A 23,618-nucleotide genomic window follows, 5' to 3' on the forward strand; every position below is an offset into this window, starting at 1 on the left:
TGTATGTATGTGTGTATGTATGTATGTATGCATGTATATGTATGTATTATTGTGAACTAATAATTCAAATTATAATCCAGGTATTATACGTATCTAAATAAGAATACGATGTTTGTTTTTTCGTTCGAAATAGAGTTTCGAATAAGTGAAATATTACATACGATATATTAAATGTGATAATAATAAATATATAAAATTATAATATATTATAATTTTAGTCTATACTTATAAAAATATATATGTAATTATAAGTATAAGTCCTTAATATACATTAATGGAGTAGTAATAAATATATAATTATTAGTAATTAATGAGCTAGATGTAATTAATATATGTTGTTAAATTTGATATTTAATAATACATATTTATAAGGGATACTTAAGTAATTTCAAATTATTAAATTGTCTAAATGAACTCCCTAATTGCTATATTATATATAAAATAGATTGTACCAAATTATTATATGAAATTTGAGAAATACGTATAACGGTACAAGAAGTACCACCCGGTCCATTCAAGAGCTGATAGATTGGCCATTCTTTGGTTGCTACGTGGACCACTCACTAGGTGCCATGTAGACTGTTTGTAGAGTGCCACGTGGATCACTACAGGATGGCCATGTCACTTATTACAATGACACATCATCAACATGTCAACAGGTGAGTCATATTGATTATTCAGCAAGATGGGCTCCATTTACTACTTCACCTACCCATATAAACATATATAAACATGTGTAGATAAATACTCTTTCTTTACAATATTTGACCTACCACTCACTACCAATATCATATTTGTAGGTAAACTTCTTTATCCACCAATATACACCTTTTATCTACAATTATAATTGGTAGGGAAAAGCAAAATTTCTTGTTTATATAATTTATAATATTATATGTATTATTTAACCCTTTTTTAATTATAATTCTTATATTTATTTCAACTCAGTAATTCTATTTCTCATATGATTCAATAGTATATTTTAATAAAATAATAAAATTTTTAAAATCGTATAATAATTATAATTTTTTTATTATAATCATAACAGGAATATCGTACTCAATAGTTTGGGTTTGGTTTTCTGAACAAAAATTAGAAATTTTGATATGACACTTATATTATTATAATTTTTAATAATTATTTAACTAAATTGATTAGGCCCGTACTTTGCACGGGTTATCAACTAGTATAGGTAAATACAGGAACCTCTAATCCGTAGTTTGCATTTTTAGCCGTGGCCTCAGACCCTCAGCTACATCTGCCGACAACCTAGCTACCATCTTGTTCCGGTCTTTTCTTAAGATTCGAAATGTAATTTTAAAATTATTATATAGTATAGTTCTATAACTTATTTTTTTTTTATTTTTTAACAAAAACTTGAACATTTAAATTTATTCCAAAAAAAAGTTTTTAAAATTATTTATGTAGCTATAATAGATAAAAGCATTAAAATGCGTGTCGAACACTCTATTTCAAATGTTAAAAATTTATTAGGACGGAGAAAGTATAAACCTTATATTTTAAAATCAAAATTAATAAAAAAATCAAAATAAGCTGAAAAAAGTGTGTAATTGCTAACTTTCAAACCTATAAGAAAAATAAGTTGTTACAGGCTTATAAGTCGTGTGTGACTTAGTTTTAAAAGGTGGGATTTGGAACAATAGATCAATCAATTCTCCTCCTAATTAAAAAACAAAGAAGAAGCAGCATAAAAAAATTAAAAATTATCCCTCATAATGAGGTTCCAGTTTAGAAGTATAAATATTTCAGCCTCCCTATCAATATTGGTACTTGAAGGTGTAGGGCTCCTCAACAGTCAATAAGTTGGTGATACTGATATGGCACCTATAACGGGTAAGTTGGTCAACAAAACCAAAATAGTGTCTGCCGGAGATGTTTTTCATGAGCTATGGTCAAGCACACCACATCATGTACCCAATATTTCACCAGAAAAGGTACAGGGCTGTGATTTGCATGAAGGTGATTTTGGAAAAGCAGGATCTATCATCTCCTGGCGCTATGTTCATGGTAAATTACTTGACCTAATCCGCCTTTGATATTTCTAAACTAGATTTATAAGCAAATTTCCAATTATATAGATTGATGTACTTTGAAGTATCATAGATATATGTATAAGCATAACATGTTTGACGTTTTTTGTTAATTAACAGCTTATAAGCCGAAAATTGTATAGATTTTTTAACGTGTAATTATAAGTTACTTGTAAGATAAGTCAAACAGGTCCGTAATTGAATCTCCATATAACTTAACTCTCACTTAATATGCTCCGATAAGATTTGATCATTACTTATATTTATGTAGACGGGAAGAAGAAGGTTGCAAAGCAGGTTATCGAAACCATAGATGAGGAGAACAAGTTCATCACCTTTAAGATGCTGGAAGGAGATCTAATGGAGCTTTACAAGAGCTTCCTAATAAGTATTCATGTTGACACAAAGGGTGAAGATAACTTGGTAACATGGACTCTGGAATACGAGAAGCTTCATGAAGATGTGGAGGATCCTAATTCCTTGATGGAGTTTTTCATTCATCTCACCAAAGATATCGAGTCTCACCATCTCCAGTAATATGTGGATGTCAGGTCATGCTATTCTATTTTCATGTTTCTGAAGAAATAATAACTGCAGTAACTACTGCTTGAAATAAAACCGGGCTGGGTTGCGTTGACTTTGCTCGGGGCAGTCCAGGTGAGGAGTGAAAGTGATGTTTGTTTGCAAGTGCTAATATTTGTGTGTGTGTGAGTTGTATGTTCAGTGTTCTTGCGTTATTAAAGAGCGCACGTCTACATATACAAATATACAATTATGTGTAATGATATTACTGCATGCCTCACCTGCTGGACCATCTCAAACTAACTCTTACTATAAGTGATAGAATTGACTTTTTTCACAAGTTGTACAAAACAAATATGTTTAATTTTTATATTCCCACCGAATTAAAACACCAAGCTTTAGCCGGAGAGCGAAGAAAAGGGAAGAAGAGATGAGGGTGAAATGTAAGATCTATTAATTTTTTATAATAAATTTATTTTTTGTGAATTTTAAAAAGTAAATTGGACGTACCATAAAAGTGTTGATTAGAAATTAGTAGGACTGAACAAGAAAAGCTTTACAAAAATGCTTTATTGTCTTATATGAAGACGTCAGTAAGCAAGTCTATATTTTAGCACAAGCCAGCTGTGTTGCTAGGTGTTGAGCTGTCATGAGCTGTCATTCCATTATGTTAGAGTTAGAGTTGTGGATATAAAAGACTGAGTTGTAATTCTAGTTTGTTAACTTTTACTTTCTTAAAAATAGAACTTATCTTCCATTTTCTCCAAGTTGTATCTAGATCTGTAATTACTTTCATTTACAAAATACAGTAAGCTTGATGTTTATCTTCTTGTTCATTACAGTTGTATTCACAAATACTTTTACATTTATCATGAATGTTAAGATGGTATCAGAGCTACATCGATCGTTTTAGAGCTGAAGTGATCGTTTTCTTCGATCATTTGTCTTGTTTCTTGAACATCGTCGATCAATTGTTAATCGTCGATCAATATAATCGATTGTAAGTTCAATTTCCGCAATTTTCACATTTCTAGGTCAGTTTTAGAGACATTCTACAGTTTTATGTCTTCTAGTTCGTTGTTTCATTCGTATGCTCATGCTTTAATGGCGACTCCTACTCAACATACTGCAGGTACTTCTAACAAAACAAGTCACACATCGCATACTGTTTATCCTGATTCCATTGAAACAAATGCGCATCCCTTATATCTTCATAACAATGATCAACCTGGAATGATCTTAATCTCTAAAAAGTTAGTTGGATCTGAAAAATATGCATCCTGGAAACGTTCTTTACAAATCGCACTTTCTGCGAAAAACAAGTTAGTAATCGTTACTGGAGAATTCGCTCCTGTTCCTGAAGGTTCTCCATTATATGTTCATTGGAAACGTGTTAATGATATGGTAATTACTTGGATTCTCAATACTGTTTCTGATGATATTAGTAGTAGCATGAATTATCTTGATAGTGCTTGTACTGTTTGGAGTGAATTGAGTGAACGTTTTGATGCTGTTAGCGGTCACAAAGTGTATGAGATTCAGCGTGATTTGTTTAAATTGGAGCAAGGGAATGACTCTGTTGAGTTTTACTTTCATAAGTTGAAAGGCTATTGGGATGAATTGAAGGCTTTACAACCTGTTGTTAAGTGTACGTGTGGTGCTACTAAGGACTGGGAGATGCAGCTTGAGCAGACTCGTTTAATTCAGTTTTTGATGGGATTGCATTCCAGTTTCACTGCTGCAAGGGGTCATTTATTAATGATGAACCCATGGCCTAGTGTAAATCAGGCTTTTATGTTGTTGAAACAAGAAGAAAAACAGAGGCAGACACACAGTTTGTCTTCTCCATCTCAGATTGCTATGATGGTTAATCTTCCTAAGCCTCAAACAACAACAACAACTAAATCTAATGAGAGATTTGGTTCTTTTGGTTCTTCAATGGAATGCTCTTATTGTCATGGAAAGGGACATCTCAAAGAAAAATGTTATAAACTAATTGGCTACCCTGCAGATCATCCATATCACCCTAACAACAGAGGGAAGAAGAAATCTGGGAATTCAAGATTTCAGAATGCTTATTCTCAGTCTATTAAATCTTCTCAAGCTACACAAAGTGTGAATTCTAGTATGACAGAGCCAAGGTTCAGTCCAGCAGAGATCAATTCTGGAAAGTTAACATCTCAAATGGAAATACTTCAGCAACAAGTGACTACCTTAATGCAAAGCATTCAGAAGAATAATTTTTCTCAAAATTCTGAACCCTCTAGTTTCTTTACTCAGAATATAGCAGGTACTGCTTTATCTCTTTTGTCCACTACAAAGATTCATGTCCATATGTGGATTCTAGATACTGGAGCAACAAGCCATATGTGTTGTGATGATAGCTTGATGCATAATATTAAACCTTTGTCTGCTCCCTTGTCCATTAAGTTTCCTGATGGAAACACAGCCTTAGTTACTCATTCAGGATCAATATTGCTATATCCTGTTTCTTTGGTAATTGATGATGTCTTGTTTGTTCCCACCTTTCAATTCAATCTCTTGTCTATTAGTAACTTGTCTGCTCAGACTCATTGCAATATTTTTTTTACTTCCACTGAGTGTATTCTGCAGGACCAACTCCAGATGAAGGAATTGGTTCTTGGTAAGCTTGTTGAAGGCCTCTATCAGCTTGATAATTCTGTTTCAGACCATTCTTCTATCTCGGCCACTGTGCTATCAGTATCCAAAACCTGTTCTACTTCTGTTTGGCATAAGAGATTAGGACATGTTCCTTGTACTGTACTCAATAAGATTTTTGATCTTTCTATTTCTAAGTCTGATTGTCTGAATCATTGTGACATTTGTCCAAAGGCTAAACAATGTCGTTTACCTTTTAATTCTAGTGTTTCTGAATCTATGCTTCCTTTTGATCTTATCCATTGTAATCTTTGGGGTCCATATAAAATTGCAACTTGCAATGGTTGTAAGTTCTTCTTGACAATAGTAGATGATAATACAAGGGCTATCTGGACAATTTTTCTGCCTACTAAGCAGCATGCCATTCAGTCTATTAAAGATTTTTCTGCTTATGTTGTTAATCAATTTCATACTACTATTAAATGCATTAGAAGTGATAATGGAGGAGAATTTGTTAATAAGGATTTACTTTCATTCTTCACTTCTAATGGCATTTGTCATCAAACCACTTGCCCTCAAACTCCACAACAGAATGGTAAAGTAGAAAGAAGGCATAGGAATTTGCTTGAAATGACTAGAGCACTTCTTTTTCAGTCTCATTTTCCACTTCACTTATGGGGAGAATGTCTGTTAACATCAACTTATTTGATTAACAGAATTCCTAGTTCTGTTTTAGGATTCATCAGTCCTTTTGAGAAATTGTATCATAAGCCCCCTTCTTATGACACTATTAAAGTTTTTGGTTGTCTGGCCTACATGACTGTTCATACTTCAGACAAACTTGTGCCTAGAGCAGTTCCCACTATTTTTGTTGGATATCCTAACTCACAGAAAGGATATAAGCTTCTTGATCCAGCAACTATGCAATCCCACACTTCTAGACATGTCATTTTTCATGAAGGAGTTTTCCCTTTTAGAAATAAATTTCCTGATTGTTCTTTTATTTTCAATCCTCCTGTTGAAAATACTGATGATACTCCTTTAAATGTCAATGTTTCTTCTGATCCTTTGTTACAACAATGTGAATCACTACCTGCAATTTTTATAGATCATAGTCCCATATCCTCTCCTGCTACTAATTTTCAGCTACCAGATAACCAAATCTCTGATTCTCCTTCATCTTCTTCTTTTTCTGATGTATCCTTACCACCACGAATTTCCTTAAGATCTAAACTCAAACCTTCTTGGATGAAGGACTATCATATTTCCTCAGTTTCTCATTCTGTTATTAATGATTCTCCTCAAGTCAATTCAGCTTTCTTGAGTTGTCCTATTGATGCTTCCAAATACAAGTATAGTCATTACTGTCCTTCAACCAATGTGTATTCTTGCACCATCTCTTCAGATATTTCTTTTTTAAAGGAACCATACACTTATAATCAGACTAGTTCAGATCCTAGATGGGTCGAGGCCATGCATAAAGAGTTGACTGCTCTTGAGTCTAATGATACTTGGTCTCTGGTTTCTCCACCTCCAGGCAAGAAAATAATTGGTTGCAAATGGGTTTATAAGCTCAAATATTTGGCTGATGGTACATTGGATAAATTCAAAGCAAGACTTGTGGCTAAGGGTTTCACTCAAGTTGAAGGAGAAGATTATCATAATACCTTTGCACCAGTTGCAAAGATGACTACTGTCAGAACTCTATTGGCTCTTGCTTCTGTTAAAAACTGGTATGTTCATCAGCTAGACATAAATAATACCTTCCTCCATGGGGATCTTCCTGAAGAAGTCTATATGGAGTTACCTAAAGGACATCATGTTTATGGAAATTCCGATTTGGTCTGCAAACTGAACAAATCCATATATGGCCTTAAACAAGCTTCACGTCAATGGTTTGAAAAATTAGGAGCTGTTCTTATCAGTTTAGGTTTTGTTCAGACTGTTGCTGATTATTCTCTCTTCATAATGCATATTGCAGACTCATTCATTGTTGCCTTGGTCTATGTAGATGTTATTCTACTTACAGGAACTGATTCTTCTTTTATTGATCATATCAAGACAGTTTTGCATTCCACATTTACTATCAAAGATCTGGGTTTGGTTAAATACTACTTAGGACTTGAAGTTCATAAGTCTGCTGGTGGTTTCTATATTCATCAACATAAATTTGTTCATGATCTTTTGATGGAGGCTGGTTTACAGGATGCAAAGCCTCTTTCTCTTCCTGTTGATATCAATATCAAGCTGTCTGAAGATGAAGGAGATCTTCTCCTTGATATTTCTTTGTACAGAAAATTTATTGGCAAACTTCTTTATTTGACTACTACACGTCCTGACATATCTTATATTGTCAATCATCTCAGTCAGTTTCTTCACAAGCCTCGAGTACCTCATCTATGTGCAGTACAGAGAGTCCTTCGATATCTCAAAGGAACACATTTTCAAGGTTTATTCTATCCATCAGATTCTTCTTTGCAGCTGGTGGCTTATTCTGATAGTGATTGGGGTGCTTGTCTTAAGACTTCTCGCAGTGTCACAGGCATTTGTTTAATGCTTGGTTCTTCATTAGTGGCTTGGGTTTCTCGTAAACAAAAGGTTGTTTCTAAGTCCACTGCAGAGGCTGAATTAAGAGCTCTTGCAGATGCTACTTGTGAGATTTCTTGGTTGCAACTTTTACTTTCTGAATTGTGTATTTTACAGACTCCTCCCATTGTCATTCACTGTGACAATCAAGCTGCTTTTGACATTGCTGCTGATCCGGTTTTTCATCCGAAAACAAAGCATTTCGCCATAGATTATCATTATGTTCGAGAACAGGTACAAGCTAAGCATGTTGCACCAGTATACATTCCAAGTTCTTCTCAACTAACAGATATTTTTACTAAGGGGTTGACTCGTTAAGCTCACTGGCATATTCTCTTCCGTTTGAATGTTCAACCTCCACATTCAATCTGAGGGGGAGTATTGTCTTATATGAAGTCAGACGTCAGTAAGCAAGTCTATATTTTAGCACAAGCCAGCTGTGTTGCTGGGTGTTGAGCTGTCATGAGCTGTCATTCCATTCTGTTAGAGTTAGAGTTGTGAATATAAAAGACTGAGTTGTAATTCTAGTTTGTTAACTTTTACTTTCTTAAAAATAGAACTTATCTTCCATTTTCTCCAAGTTGTATCTAGATCTGTAATTACTTTCATTTACAAAATACAGTAAGCTTGATGTTTATCTTCTTGTTCATTACAGTTGTATTCACAAATACTTTTACATTTATCATGAATGTTAAGAGCTTAGACATTTTTTTCATATATCTTAAGATACATGCAAAAATCTAAATTGACAGGCACAACTAACACTACTTAATTCTCCTATAAACCAAGCTTATTTCTGAGCAGGTGCGGTGCGACTTTCTTATGAATCTATTCCAGGTGCCTGATTTGAGAGAATAAATATTACTATCATGATAAACCGAAGATATATTTCATACTAATATGGGTGAACCTCGACTAAATTAATAATTAATAAAATAATAATATCATTAAAATAATATCCTTCCATCCCATTTTAATAATTCACTTTATAAATTTCACATATATATATTAAAAAATAGAAGATATAATGTTCATTTTCTAGTTTTCACACAATAATATAATTTAATTTTTACACATCACATTAATTACACATACTTCAATAGAAAAAAATGTACACGTGCATATATATATACACAAAACCTATAAAATAATGAGATAAAATAATAAATTTGTTAAAATACCATATTATTTAAACAAGTTAAACTTTAAAACTGTGACCAATATAGTACTCATTAATATTAAGGTGCACAGATTTTGAGGTAAAATATGGGAGATATGACGTTGTTTGTACATGAAAATATCATTAAACAAAGATATGATTTTGAGGTGAAAATATTGGAGATATAGTGTGCTTATATTTATTGACCTTTTTATGAAGCTTGTAGTTAAAATTAAATAATAAATTTTTACAATTAATTTAACATCGATAATTACCTTCAGTTGAATATTACAAATTGTCTCCGGCTGAGGATTGCAATATTTATACACAAGGCATACAAGATCTTGAGGATTAGGATCTCTTTCACCTAATTTCTTAATAAATATTAAATACCCAACAACTGCAACATCAAAGTAGTCCATTCTAAGAAATTTTAAATGTAACGCATAAAAGAGCAAGGATATGTCCTTGGCCTGTTAAGATTTTTGCACTTTTTAATGAAATTTCGAAAACATAAGAAAAGTCTTAAGAAACTGTTCAACTACATAACAATTTTTTTTTTGCCAAATTTAAAGCAGATTTCATTAATGACTTGAAAGAGATTCAATCATAACAAACCCCAACTGATCATGCAACCAGGTTGAAAAACAAATAGAATTAAATAATTAGCCGTTTTATTTCCGGATTACTTAACAAACTGAATACAAATATTCTGAAAATTAAAAATGAAGGTAATGATTTCTCGGGCAATTCAGGACACATCTCCCCCGAAAATAGTAGTTTTACAATTGACCATCACATTAATTCGATTGATATTGCAATATTCAGAGGACTCAGTTGTAACAACTGAGTTTAGATGTCTCATGTTATGAACAAATATTTTTTGTGAGATGTGAGCACATTTGATTTTCACCACCGTTCCAAACGCACCCCAGCTATCTACCTGCCGGACACCCAAAATACTTGTTGAATACGCATGTGAGGGATGCGTATCCATGATTTCAATTTTTTATAAAGACTACGCATGTGGCACATGCGGATTCACTTTTTGTATTTTAGTGAATATGCATGTTGCACATGCGTGTTCTTCTTAAATCAAAAAGTGAATACGCATGTCGAACATGCGTAGTCTTTATTAAAATTTGAAAGGTTGACTACGCATCCCTGAAATGCGTATTTTGTGGGTATTTTGGGCGGTTTGCGCGCATCTGGGCATTTGGGCAGTTGAATGTGAAAAGTGGTGTATTTTGGGCATTCTTTCAAACTTAAATTTGAAACTATTTTATAAATTTTTTTGGAAAAATGATATATATATAATATTTATGTATAATTTTTTTATTTATAATTTTACATTTTTAATTTAATAATTTATTTATTTTGTGTACTTTTATTTACCTACTTACGACGAATATTTTGTCGTAAGGTACACGCACTTTTTATTTTCTTTTTTCTTATTAACTTACGACGGAAATAATATTCCGTCATAAGTTTAATGGAATCAATCCTTTTTTATTCAGTTGGTGATAGTTTTAATAATAAAATATTAAACTTATGACATAATTTTTTTTCGTCGTAAATAATTACGACGAAACAATTTTTTCGTCGTAAGTTGACGCGCAGTCATCAGTTGCCAAATTTGTTGTACTGTAATACCAAGCTCAAAACTAACATTACAATTATTTGTATAATTTCGTGCTCGTATATCAAAATGATAAATAACATGAAATATTCCTATTTTTATGGTGACATATTATTATGTTGGATCGTGAATAAAATTACGAGTTTTATTAAAAAAAGTCCCAACTGGGGTGGCTTCAAATTTATTTCAGCTGACTTGTTTATTTCCTAAATTCTTTTATACTGAAAAAGGGGCGCTTAAATCATCCTCAGATTAAAACAAAAGTCTTGTCTTTTGACATGGTGAGATTGTTCTCTGGTTAACGATTAGTACTCATTTAGTTTCAAGAAAAGTTCTTCAATTTTACGATTTATCAATGGCGGGACAGAGTAATCCTCCTCGAGAAATGGAGGAGAGTTTTGCGAGATTCTCCATTGAAGATGAGGACCAGGAGGAAATTAACTATGTAGAAGAATCTGAGATATGCAACGAGATTGACACACACTGGTGCCTGGTGGGGAAGTTCTTAACGGATTCCACTATTGATTTTCAAGCCATGCAACACAAAATGGCGTCTTTGTGGCGTCCGGGTAAAGGAATGTATGTGAAACAACTGGATTCAAATCATTTTTTATTTCAATTTTACCATGAAATTGATATCAAACGAGTCTGTGACGGTAGTCCCTGGACATTTGGTCGATTTCACTTGGTATTTGAGAGACTCAGAGAAGGGATGGATCCACGTACGTTGTCGATTAACAATCTGGAAATCTGGGTTCAGTTACATGGCTTAGGAACAGGGTTCATGTCTCAGCGTGTGGTTACTGATATTGGCAATCATATTGGTAAGTTTGTTGAAACGGATGCTAACAATTTTGTGGGGGTTTGGAGAGAGCACTTTCGTGTAAGAGTTTGAATCCCACTGGATGTTCCACTGAAAAGGCGTATGAAATTAAGGAAAAGCGCGACGGAATGGTGCTGGGTTACGTTCAAGTACGAAACGGTGCCTACCTTCTGCATCATATGTGGGTTAATTGGCCATAGTGATAAATTATGTGCAAAACTCTTTGATGTCCAAGGAGATGAAATTCAGAAGCCTTATGGCTCTTGGATGCGAGCTGATCCCAAACGACGATCGTACACAATGGGTAGCAAGTGGTTACGATCAGGTGCTGCACCGGCGGTGAACGTGGCAGAGGAAGAGGAAAGTGATAAATCACGGCCCATGAATATCGTGCCAATCACAACTGATCACGAAATATCCGGACCTACTGGGAATAACAGATCACAGGGGATTGTGGTAACAACCAGCGAAAATCAAGGAGCACAGGGGGGAGTCCAGGATAAGGTTATAAAAGCGGCAAAATCTTCTTTTGAAAACACTACAGCTGTGGACTCGGAAAATATGGACAATAATGAGTTCACAATTTCGGACCCAAAAAGAAGAAGGAAAGCCCATGATGTTGCAAGCCCACGGGAAAATATGTCATTTGGCCCAAATGAGAAGGAAATTGAGATGGAAGATAGGATTCAGAATGAGCAACAGAACCATTAAAACTTATTTTTGGCGGCAACTGCTTTGCAGTCCCGCCCGTCCTCATGAGTACTCTAAGTTAGAACTGCCAAGGGATGGGTCCACCTTGGAAACTTCAGTTCCTTAAGGACGTTATACGTCAACAACGGCCTGATTTTGTTTTTTTGTGTGAAACTTTGAGTAATATGGAGAAGATGGAATGGGTGAGAGCTCGTACGGGGTTTCCAAGTACGTTAGTTGTGGAAGCTCAAGGTCGAAGTGGGGGTCTTTCTCTGCTATGGAGAAATCAAGACCAGGTTCAACTTCTTAGTATGTCTAGTAACCACATTGATGTTCAGGTATCAAGATCAGGAGAGCAACCTTGGCGCTTGATAGGTTTTTATGGTGAGCCCAATAGAAGCCAGCGAAGAAGAACATGGGAGTTACTGAGAAATTTAGCTCGTGACTCAAACCTTCCTTGGTGTGTTATTGGCGACATAAATAATATTTCCTCGCAAGTTGATAAAAAGGGAGGAGCTCCCTATCCTCAATGGCTGCTTGATGGTTTTAACGACACTTTAGAGGATACTAGCCTTCGTGATATGGATCTGATTGGTCATCCTTTCACTTGGGAGAGAGGTATAGGCACCGATTCTTGGCTGGAAATTCGATTAGATCGTGCACTAGTCACTTCACGTTGGTTTGATATCTTCCCTTTTGCTAAGCTCTATAACTTAGAAGGCTCTCCGTCAAATCATAGTGATATTTTTCTTGAGCAAAATTGCACTGGTTTGGGTGTTCGAAGGAAGCATTTCAAATTTGAAAATGCCTGGTTGTCAGAACCTTTATGTAGTGTCATTATTCGAGACAATTGGGAAGCGAGTGCATCCTCTGATATTCAACAGAAAATTCAAGCTTGTGCTGATAATCTAGGAGAATGGGGTAAGGAAATTACAGGCTGTTTCAATAAGCGGATAAAAGAATGTCATCACAAACTTAAGGAGCTTCGTAGATGTCGTGATGTGACCTCGATGCAGGAGTACAAAAATACAAAGCAGCAGCTCTTTTTGATACTTGATCAAAAGGAAATCTTCTGGCGTCAACGGTCTAAGCAGTTGTGGCTCAATGCTGGTGACAAAAATACAAAGTACTTTTATGCATCTTGTAATAAAAGACAAAGAACAAACCGTATCACAAAGTTGAAGGATGATTCGGGTGTATGGCAGGACTGGAACACTGGTTTAAATGATCTGGTGCGCAATTTCTATGTCAATCTGTTTACTGCTGGTCAGGTTGTGTATGATGAAGTTGTGGATTGCGTCCCTCAATATATTTCTCAGGAACAGAACCAGGAGCTTAACAAGGAGTTAACAAGAGAAGAGGTAAAATCCGCGTTGTTCCAAATGCACCCCGACAAAGCTCCGGGGCCAGACGGAATGACTCCAGCGTTTTTTCAAAAGCACTGGCATATTGTGGGCGAGGATATCTTTAATCTAGCAAAGGATATCTTGACTTCAGGGGAGATACCTCGAGGCCTTAATGACACAAACATTGTTTTGATTCCAAAGAAGAAAAACCCAACAGTAGTAGGTGAGCTCAGGCCTATTGCTTTATGCAATGTTGTTATGAAAATCATCACGAAGGTAATGGCAAATCGCATGAAGGTGTTGTTGGACAAGGTGGTATCTGCTACCCAAAGTGCCTTTATCCCTAACCGGCTAATTTCGGATAACATTATGGTTGCATATGAAATTATGCATTATCTGAGGGGTAAAAAAGTTGGGAAAGATGGTTATATGGCATTGAAACTGGACATGAGTAAGGCTTATGATCGTATAGAATGGGAGTTTTTACGCGCAATTTTACTGAAGATGGGGTTCTCTCAATGGTGGGTTCATTTGGTCCTCAAATGTGTAACTACAGTGATGTACTCGATTATTCATGGAGAGCACGAGATTGGGCCAATTCAACTGACTCGAGGCTTAAGACAAGGGGATCCCCTCTCCCCTTATCTTTTCATCATTTGTGTGGAAGGCTTATCAGCTCTCTTGGGCAAATTCGAGTCTCAAAAGCGTATTCATGGGGTGAAAATTTGTAGGAGGGCTCCAATGATCAATCACATGTTATTTGCGGACGACTCTTATTTATTTTGTAAAGCTGATTCGAATGAGGCTGGTAACGTGGTAGAGTTGCTTCGTATCTATGAAAAAACCTCAGGTCAACAGGTGAATAAAGCGAAGTCCTCGATCTTCTATAGCTCCAATGTGATGAATTATAACAGAGAGGCAATCGGTCAAGTTTTACAGATGCCTGAGGCAAATGATCATTCAACATATCTGGGCTTACCAAATGTAATTGGCAAGAACAAATCAGCTTTATTGGGGTATCTGAAAGACAGAGTGAATGATAAAATACGGATGTGGGAAGGGAATTGCATCTCGAGGTCTGGGAAAGAGATTCTTGTTAAACATGTGGCCCAAACTATGCCTCCTTACGTAATGAGCGTATTTCTTCTTCCCCTAGAGATTACAAGAAATATCGAGAAATCTCTCTCGAAATTCTGGTGGAATTCACATCAGTCAGGCAACTCGAAGATTACCTGGATGAGCTGGGACAGAATGGCTATGCATAAACATGTTGGTGGCATGGGATTTCGACATTTTAGAGATTTTAACATTGCAATGCTAGGAAAGCAGCTCTGGAGATTAGCTACCAATCCTAACAGTCTAGTGTTGAAGCTGTATAAAGCCAGGTACTATGCAAAATCAGATGTGTTACATGCTCAGTTGGGTCATAATCCGAGCTTTGTTTGGCGAAGCATCTTAGAAGCAAAGCAATTACTTTATGACGGTATTCGATGGAGAGTGGGTGATGGATCTTTAATTCAGATTCTAGACCAACCATGGTTGTTAGGTGATGCAAATCCTTTCATTACCTCTTCCCCAGAACCATTACAGGGCAAAACAGTTACAAATCTAATGTGTCTTGACTCGAAGGAATGAGATGTAGAGGTGATTCGTGATGTTTTGAATGAGAGAGATAAGACACTCGTGCTAGCAATTCCTATTGCAGCTTCGAGCTGTGATGACAAGTTATTCTGGAACTTGGAGGAGTCAGGGAATTATTCTGTAAAATCAGCTTATAAATTGCTTCAAGCTCAGAGAGGTAGTTGGTATGATGAGAACAGGGATGAAGTCTGGCAGTTGTTATGGCGTATTAAAGCTCCGCCTAAAGCTTTAAATTTGGTGTGGAGAGCTTTGTCTGCGTGTCTCCCTACTCTAGTTCAACTTCAGATTAAAAGAGTACCAGTTAATTCTACATGCCCTGTGTGTCATCTGGCGGAGGAATCAATTCTTCATAGTTTGGTTACCTGCCAGTATGCTCAACAAAGTTGGCTGCTTCTCTTACCAGGTATCAATTTTTTCGACGCCTCTTGTTTTAATTCTAGGCTGTTGACAATGTTCAGTACAGTGGATTCTACAAAGCACGTTGAGTTAGTTATGCTGTGTTGGTCACTATGGAGGTCACGTAATGATCTCATATGGAATCAAAAAACTTCTTCGGCTCTTAAAACAGTAGCAGCAGCAAGGCAGTATCTTGCACAGTGGAAAGCGACCCAAAGCAAATCGTTTGTCACTCCTCTTCAGCCTGTTCTTGAAGGAGATGGAGCTTGCACTTGGGTTAAGCCTCAACCAAATAAAGTCAAGGTATCAGTTGATGCAGTTGTTTTTGGGGAACGTCAGGTAGTGGGTTTTGGTATGGTGGCCAGAGATTGCAGTGGAGATCTTATCGAAGCTAAAGCAATTTTTTATCCGAACATGGTCACACCCCTTATGGCAGAGGCTATTGCGTTCAAGGAGGCCCTCAGCTGGATGGAGATTCGAGATTGGCATGACGCTACTGTGGAGACTGACTGTCTTGGTGTGGTGCAAGCTATCAGAAGTCAAGTAGCTATGCGATCCTACTTTGGGTCGGTTATTGAGGAGTGCCGTAGGACACTCCGTAGGTTGAACAACGTTAGTTTGTTTTTTGTTAAACGATCTGCTAATATGGTAGCCCATCAGATAGCACGGGAATCATATTATTTGTCCGGTCGTATAATCGATAGGAGTTCTGTTCCTACTTCGATTCAACAATGTATTTCCATGGATTTGAGCACATAATGAAATCTTAGCTTTTAGTCAAAAAAAAAAGTTCCAACTCAGCAAAAATATGGAACCTAACGGACAATTCACATGAAACTCTAATATGTTAAGGTTTGACCCAGTGGAGCAAGGATTTAACCTAGCAGCGAGGTCTGAAATTTAGTACTAGTAAAAATGACGAAGTTCGAGTTAGGCACCTCGAATACATAAATGTACAATAGACAATAGTAGAATAAGCTAGTAGATCTGACAAGAAAAAGAATAAGCTAGTATATATTTCTACAAATACTGGCCTTTAAGATTCTGTCCTCTTTTAATAAGTATATTTTGAGATATAAAATCTTATATTTTTACATAAAATTTATTTATAAAATTTATATGAAATATAATTAATTTCAAATTAAAAACTTCTGTAAAAAGTTAATTTTTTTGTAAGATATAAGTACATAACTTTTTTATAACTAAAAATAAGTGATAAAAATTTTAAAATCGATTAAAACAAGAGAGAACAAGTACTATTTATTATTGATGTTAATATATAAGTTGGATAAGATTTGCTAAGATTTGTTGCAGAATTATTTAAACCCACCCATGCCTGTTATAAATACGTTTGCTTAAACGTGTTCAATAAAATAATAATATGAAAGGATAACTTGTTATCATTAATAATTAATATAAATTTAGTTGTGAATAAAATTTTAATAATAAAATTAAATAGGCTGAAACACGTGTTGTGAGTTGTGACCCCAGAGTGTACTCCGTTAGATTTGGTGTTGGTGGGAGCTCAAAATCGCATTTCTTAAATTTCCAAACTCAGTCGCTTGCGGTTAATCGCGACTATTTAACCGCGCGGTTGCGGTTGGTGCGGATCGACTTACAGTTCAACTATTAATTTGTACTATAAATGATAAAAAAAAAATATTTCAATAAAATTATACTTACAAATCTTAGAAATTTGTAAAAATAAAATGTATTACAAAAGTACAAGTAGTTACTGCAAATTACATATGGTTATTTCTGCGTTTGATGATATATATTACTCCCTCCGTCCCTTTCAATTGTTTACATTTTTTAGAGAGGGTCCGACACGCATTTTAAGGTGCATATAAAATATAGTTATGTAATTTTTTTTTTACAATTATATTTTTCTGAATAAAAATTAAAACATTCGAATTTTATTCAGAAATAGAAAATTGTAAAAATAAGTTACATAACTATACTTTTTATGCACCTTAAAATGCGTGTCAGACACTCTCTAAAAAATGTAAACAATTGGAAGGGACTGAGGGAGTATATCCCAAAACCCCAAATTTTTTATCTTTTAATTCTTATATATGATTATTTTTGCGTTTGATGACATATATTATATATTATATATTATATATATAATGGTTTGCGATTACAATTTAATTTTTGTGATTATTTAAAAATCAAATTCACAATCAATCCACGAATTTGCGGTATCTGTAATTTCAATTCACATTCGATCCAAAAAAACGGTTCGATTGCGTGCAATACAAACAATTTGTGCGATTGAGTGGATTAGTCGTAAAACCTACCCAGCCCACAACTCTTCCTCAAACAAAGCGCTCATCATACAAAAGCATTTTCAACCCATGCTCGACTTTTAATTAAATCTTCCGTAGATAATAAATTTTACCTAATTATTTTAATTTTTACTTTTCCAAGAACACAACTAGTTAGCTTAAACTTTTAGATGATACTAAAATAATTCTTCAAATTTATTGATTAAAAAGCTATTATCAATTAAGTGTTAAAATATTATTTTTTTTATAGATGTAATGGTGTAAAATCATTTATATAATCTTGAAACCTTAAAACTAATATTTTATTATTATTTTTAAGAAAAGCTAATCATCATAAATAATAACATTGAAGAAAAATATCTTTTTTATTATCTAAACTTTAGCAAATTATTATTATATATTATTTAGCTAACCAATTTATCTAACTTGGATATACTCTAACACGTCCCCCTTGTGCTTGACTTTTGAGCCCCCATTTTTAAGTGCCTCAGTAATCAAAATAATAAATTTTTAAAATTTATTTTAAATAAAAATATATAACTTAAATTTTTATTTGAAAAAAAAGGTAAAAAAAAAAATTTGCTATGAATCTTTTGAAATGTTTTGTTTGTTTCTTTTAAAAAATGTTTTTTAAAAAAGAGCTCACATATTATCTCACGATTTACTTGTCAGACAATTTATAAGCTGTTGAAAGAATCACCTTTGAGCCTATAAAAAGAGCAGAACGGAGAAGCATATTTCTCATTAACAAAATAATATCTTCTTGCTCAAACACGCATTTTGCAGTAGAGAATCGAAAGAATGGCAAGTAAGTTGGTTAGCCAAACAAAAATAAAGTCTTCTGGAGACGTTTTCCATGACTTGTTAAGGCATCAACCACATCAAATCTCCAACATTTCATCGCATGTTCAGAGTGTTGATTTGCACGATGGTGAATGGGGAACTGAAGGCAGCATCATTTCCCGGAACTATGTGCACGGTGAGCCTCTTCATTTTCATGATTTTCTTATTTCGCTTCCAACCTAACTAATTATTGTTTCTAATAATGGTCAGAAATTTTCTTTTTTCTTGTAGGGTTATGTTAATGTTTGACAATTAGACGTTAGTTATTAACTGTATTGATTTTAATTAGTTGTTTTGACTAGTTGATTAAGTAAGAATTGTTTGTTAAATAAATGTAACGTGAATCGATAAATGACTAGTTAAAATCTGATTTTTGATTTATGATGGTATATATCATCTCTTTTAGTGGGTGAATTAAATTCATTAAGTTTTAATTTGTCGTCACATACGTCACCTATTTGGCTGGCGGATTTGGGTTCACGGATATCATAATGTATGCAATGCATATGCTTATAGATGGAAAAGATATGTTCGGGAAAGAGATTATAGAAGTCATAGACGAGGAGAAGAAGTCCATCACCTTCAAGGTCATTGAAGGCAATGTTCTTGAAATATTCAAAAACTTCAAACTCATTTGCCACGTGGATACGGAAGGTGAAGAACACTTGGTGACGTGGACCTTTGAGTACGAGAAGATGCATGAGGACGTGGAGGATCCGCATACCTTGATGGACGTTATTGTAGGTATCACAAAACATATCGAGTCTTACCATCTCGATCCCAAAGTAGATCCGTAATTGAATGTGTGTGTTGGGAATTATTTGTTTTGTCGAATAAGTAATTTATAAGTTAAAAAATAAAAATAATTTTCGATTTATATGTTTAATTATGGAATTAAGTACAACTGCCCTCGGTGTGAGCGTGCATGCTGTGTGTTTGTGATATATATGTAAGTATTTAAGGCTTGATTTGTGTAGTTTGAACTAAAATCTCAATTTGTGAAATAAGATGTGCAAGTTTGACGCATGTTAGTTTGTTTTGAGGTGTAAATTATGTGTTCAAATGAAAATAGAACACTTTTCTAAATGAAAACTTTTGTACCTTCCATTTCGTTAGAAAACAACATTAGAATGACAATAGACAAACTCTTTATCACTTGAGTTGAAAAAATCCTAACAACTTTATCTCAGCATCTTAATTTTATTTATCAAATACATTTATTGTAAAAATGGTGATAAGTTAGTCACTCAAATGAAAATTAAGTCCTCTGCAAATTTATTTCATGAGCTATTTAGGTATAAATTACATGATTTGTCCAAATTTCACCTCAAATTATTTATTACTAAAAAAAATCAACTCACAATATTGAGAAATGTGAATACTTGTTGCAACTTAGGCGGCAGTACTTGTGAGTCCGGATTCTCTGTCCCCTCCCGTGTCCCCTAATTTGTCCCTCTTTTTCAATTGGTCAGTTTTTTACACTCCCCGTGATCAAAATAGTGATTAATATATAAATAGAGAAGACGTATTAGGGGACACTGATAAGAGATATAGGATCTGGACTCGATACTTGTTGCATTAACAGAACTAGGGCAACAAAGCCAAGTGACTTTAATTGCTATCCAGTAAAGAACATACTTGTTGCAGAACCTGATGCAAAGTATACATATTGAGACAATTACCATGCCAATTTGTTGCAATAGATTTGGCAATGAAGTTACAACTTCAGGCAACAATTTATGTTGCAGTAAACTTATATACTCGGTAGATGTGAGTGTGTGAGCAGACTAACCATACATTATTTATTTTCCACTGTAATAACATTGTATATGTATGACAAGCTTGGATTATGTACATCGTCAATGTATAACCAGTGCCCTGCTCCTACCAATAGCCAACAAATATAATACCCAGGCGACTAGCTGCAAATTGCAGCTACTCGTTCTGCCAAGTCAGCCTGTTTTCCAAATTTTGTTGGCTATGCCTACTTGCAAATTCCTCTTAAGAACTACAGGGGCATGTGTCTATTCCGAATTAACAAGTCCACGAAATACTGAGCTGAGCTTCATATTAACCATCAAACACTGGCATACTTGTCAATCTCAGTAATGTCAAGTACAGTATCCATTCCACTTGCAAGAAGAAACCTGCAGATCGGTATTTGAAATAATTAAAATAAGAAGTGGCTAATTCTGATTATGTAAATAGGAGTCGATGAGAGTTCCCTATAAGAGTACTTACTTATCTCTAAGAACTCTTGTCATCGATTGACATCCTCCAGAGACGGTTGATTGTATATTAACAGCTATGTTTGGGTTGTGAATACTTTGCCTTATGTGTACCCAGCCATATTCTCCGTGTCTTTCATCTGAAACTTTAGCCCTGCATTCATATGAAATGTGTTTTCAGTACCAATCATTTTTTTGCTAGTGAGTAATCATTTTCATATTAATATCATGGATGTGTTTTCAGTTTACCTGTACATATGTGCATCAATGACAGTTGGAGCATCGGTAGCATCCACAAGGCAACCGTCGCTTACCCAGCAGTCTCCACAAGAGTCTAATTCCCACCCTCCTAGCTTTCCTTCCTAGCAATTTCAAGATAGAATTTGTTCAGAGATCAAATAATGTAATCAAAGTTCAAAATTCAGTTCCAAGCATATTTTACCATATATTTGCGTTATGATAGACTAATTACCACGACGTAGTTCTTGAAAGTTTCAATAACTTCAACAGCTTTTGCCTTTGCATCTCTAGGCTCCGACAGGACGTCCATTCTAAGTACTGCAGATTCTAGTGGCTCTTCCAAATCTTTTATAAGACTTCCAATTCCTTCATCTGACCCCTCCAGCTTCATCCGTACCATTTCAATTATGATTCTTACCACCATGTACGCACCTAAAAAATTAATTACACGAATATATGAGAAGATTTCTTGCTAATATCATCTGACACAGGTAATGACATCCAAATTCCAAACTACTGTCTATGGATTACGATAATTGTACCAACACAATCACAGACGCATTAGAAAAAAGCTAACCATCATCAAGAAAATAATTTTCTTTCAGAGCACCATGTCCAGAGGTTTCCATCATAAGATGAGCATCAATTCCATCCTTATTAAGCTCAACTCCTTTATCAATTACATTTCGATATCCAACTCGATACAAGCAATGATGACCCCCTCTTTCAGTGATGAACTTTGTAAGAGCCATACTTGTCCGAGCATCAGTCACAATGGTTGAGTCGGGGTGTTCCCTTAGAACAATGGCAGACATGAGGGCTATTAACTTATCACCATTGATTGGATTTCCTTCTTTATCCACCACGCCACTACGATCTACATCAGTGTCAAACACAATGCCGAGATCTGCCGAATTTTCTAATACAGCGGCTCTTGTTAAAGCCATGGCAACTTTGTCCTCAGGGTTTGGAATGTGGTTCGGAAACATTCCATCTGGCTGCAGGTTTATAGAACCAAAAGTGTCTGCTCCTAATTTGTCCAACACATCCCAAGTGAAAAAGCCTCCTGATCCATTTCCAGCATTCACTATGATCTGTACATTTATTCATTTAAAAAACTAATTACTACACCAATTTCTAAATTTTAGATAACATAATGTGAGAATACATATAAAAGATTCATTCGGGTATAGAGTGATTGGTTACTCGACATGATATCAGAGCTCAGGCCGGTAGAGGACTTGAGGGGCTAACAGGACTACAAAATGTTGTCCAAGCACTCCAACAGTGTCAATGTACTATCAAAAGTAGAATTCTACAGACCCTAAAATCTAAATTACTTCTCCTGAAATAGTTTCACAGAGCCACAGATGCTGAGGATTGTTGAGAATACATAATAGCGTTTACCACAAGTACATACATTACATTACAGAATCAAGAAGAATAAAGAAACAGATGGAATGTAGAGGAGAAATTTAGAACCTGAAACCCAAGAAGAGGAGTATCATAATGGACAGGGTGATTGACTCTTTCCTTGATGATGTTACGGAGATGATTGGAGTAAGCACTCATGAAATTAACTTTTGTGGGAGGAGAGAGGAGCGTTGACACCTTCACCTGTCTGTTTGCATATTTACGAGCAGCTATGTCACAAATTTCCTCTACTTCTGGTGATGTCAACCCTCCTTTCTTTGTGAAAAATTTCAATCCATTTCGAGTGTAAGGTAAATGAGAAGCTGTCATCTGCATTACCGCAGTATCAATATGAGTGTCCATCTGACTTGATTTATAATTATTGTTAATGTTAATTTATAATTATAATCTATGAACATGGATTATGAATATATACCATTATGGAAGCATCATAGTAAAAAGGAGGCAACAATGTACTCATAAAACAAGCTGGTGTAGTTGCAAGCCCCATATCAAACACCATGCAACCAGCTCGAGCCAGCCCTGCAAAAATCCCTACGCTTAAAGAAGCCCCTGAAATTCTAGGATCCCTTCCTAAAGAAATTTTAACATCCTCCACCGGTCTTCCTTTTTCTTCCTCCAACTTTCTGATCACCCATTCTCCGAAACTCTCGGCTATTGCTTCTGCAACAGGCGTTGTTAAGTCCACTGTCCGGCCTTTTTCTCCTTCCACTGCCACTCCTCGGACATCTGACCCGTTTTGCAGCCTCCGGACTCTGTCCATTTCATCGTCCACCACAACTTCATTGTATTTTGTAGCATTTGAGGAGTTCGTACGTAGGAATACGAGTGACTTACTTGAAGCAGGCAATACAAATGATAAATGTAAAGGCGTTTTATCGTGGAAAAATGGTTTAGATTTTTGTAAATAATACGATGAAGGAGTTGAAGTAGAAGCCATTTTGTATTCTAATTCAAAAAAACACAAGGAGATATAGCTTAATAAGGGAAAAAAATTGGACAAAAATAAATAAGTTAAGATAATATTAAGTTCAGTGAAGGGTAACCTCACAATGTGAATTGTTATAACCATGCAAATATTATCTTTGAACAAGCAAATGAACTAGCTTCCAA

General features: G+C 35.1%; 3 protein-coding genes across 3 annotated transcripts; 2 read left to right on the forward strand and 1 right to left on the reverse strand.

Annotated features, from left to right (window-relative positions):
- Positions 1-1,764: 1,764 nt before the first annotated feature.
- Positions 1,765-2,853, forward strand: LOC141676701 (kirola-like). The gene is made up of 2 exons (XM_074482406.1): positions 1,765-2,028; positions 2,323-2,853. The coding sequence occupies exons 1-2, from the start codon at positions 1,839-1,841 to the stop codon at positions 2,586-2,588; spliced, it is 456 nt and encodes a 151-aa protein (XP_074338507.1). The 5' UTR covers positions 1,765-1,838; the 3' UTR covers positions 2,589-2,853.
- A 15,671-nt stretch (positions 2,854-18,524) lies between these two features.
- On the forward strand, positions 18,525-19,600 carry LOC141680320 (kirola-like). The gene is made up of 2 exons (XM_074486580.1): positions 18,525-18,739; positions 19,120-19,600. Exons 1-2 carry the CDS (start codon positions 18,562-18,564, stop codon positions 19,398-19,400), a joined length of 459 nt encoding a protein of 152 aa, XP_074342681.1. The 5' UTR covers positions 18,525-18,561; the 3' UTR covers positions 19,401-19,600.
- A 629-nt stretch (positions 19,601-20,229) lies between these two features.
- LOC141677104 (uncharacterized) lies at positions 20,230-23,474 on the reverse strand. Its single transcript, XM_074482858.1, has 7 exons — positions 22,921-23,474; positions 22,554-22,814; positions 21,649-22,165; positions 21,304-21,503; positions 21,081-21,193; positions 20,845-20,985; positions 20,230-20,750 (listed from the first exon to the last, which is right to left on the reverse strand). The coding sequence occupies exons 1-7, from the start codon at positions 23,443-23,445 to the stop codon at positions 20,681-20,683; spliced, it is 1,827 nt and encodes a 608-aa protein (XP_074338959.1). The 5' UTR covers positions 23,446-23,474; the 3' UTR covers positions 20,230-20,680.
- Positions 23,475-23,618: the final 144 nt, after the last annotated feature.

This window comes from Apium graveolens, chromosome 8, assembly GCF_009905375.1.
Source record: "Apium graveolens cultivar Ventura chromosome 8, ASM990537v1, whole genome shotgun sequence".
NCBI classification, from domain to species: Eukaryota; Viridiplantae; Streptophyta; class Magnoliopsida; order Apiales; family Apiaceae; genus Apium; species Apium graveolens.

Bases quoted from the DNA above. Each gene is read 5' to 3' on its own strand.
- LOC141680320 (XM_074486580.1), top strand. From the start codon at position 18,562: ATGGCAAGTAAGTTGGTTAGCCAAACAAAAATAAAGTCTTCTGGAGAC. The intron at 18,740-19,119 runs GTGAGCCTCTTC...ATATGCTTATAG, and splicing joins TTCCCGGAACTATGTGCACG to ATGGAAAAGATATGTTCGGG.
- LOC141677104 (XM_074482858.1), bottom strand. From the start codon at position 23,445: ATGGCTTCTACTTCAACTCCTTCATCGTATTATTTACAAAAATCTAAA. The intron at 22,815-22,920 runs GTATATATTCAT...GCGGTAATGCAG, and splicing joins ACTATGATGCTTCCATAATG to ATGACAGCTTCTCATTTACC. The intron at 20,986-21,080 runs GTAAACTGAAAA...ATATGAATGCAG, and splicing joins ATTGATGCACATATGTACAG to GGCTAAAGTTTCAGATGAAA.
- LOC141676701 (XM_074482406.1), top strand. From the start codon at position 1,839: ATGGCACCTATAACGGGTAAGTTGGTCAACAAAACCAAAATAGTGTCT. The intron at 2,029-2,322 runs GTAAATTACTTG...ATATTTATGTAG, and splicing joins CTCCTGGCGCTATGTTCATG to ACGGGAAGAAGAAGGTTGCA.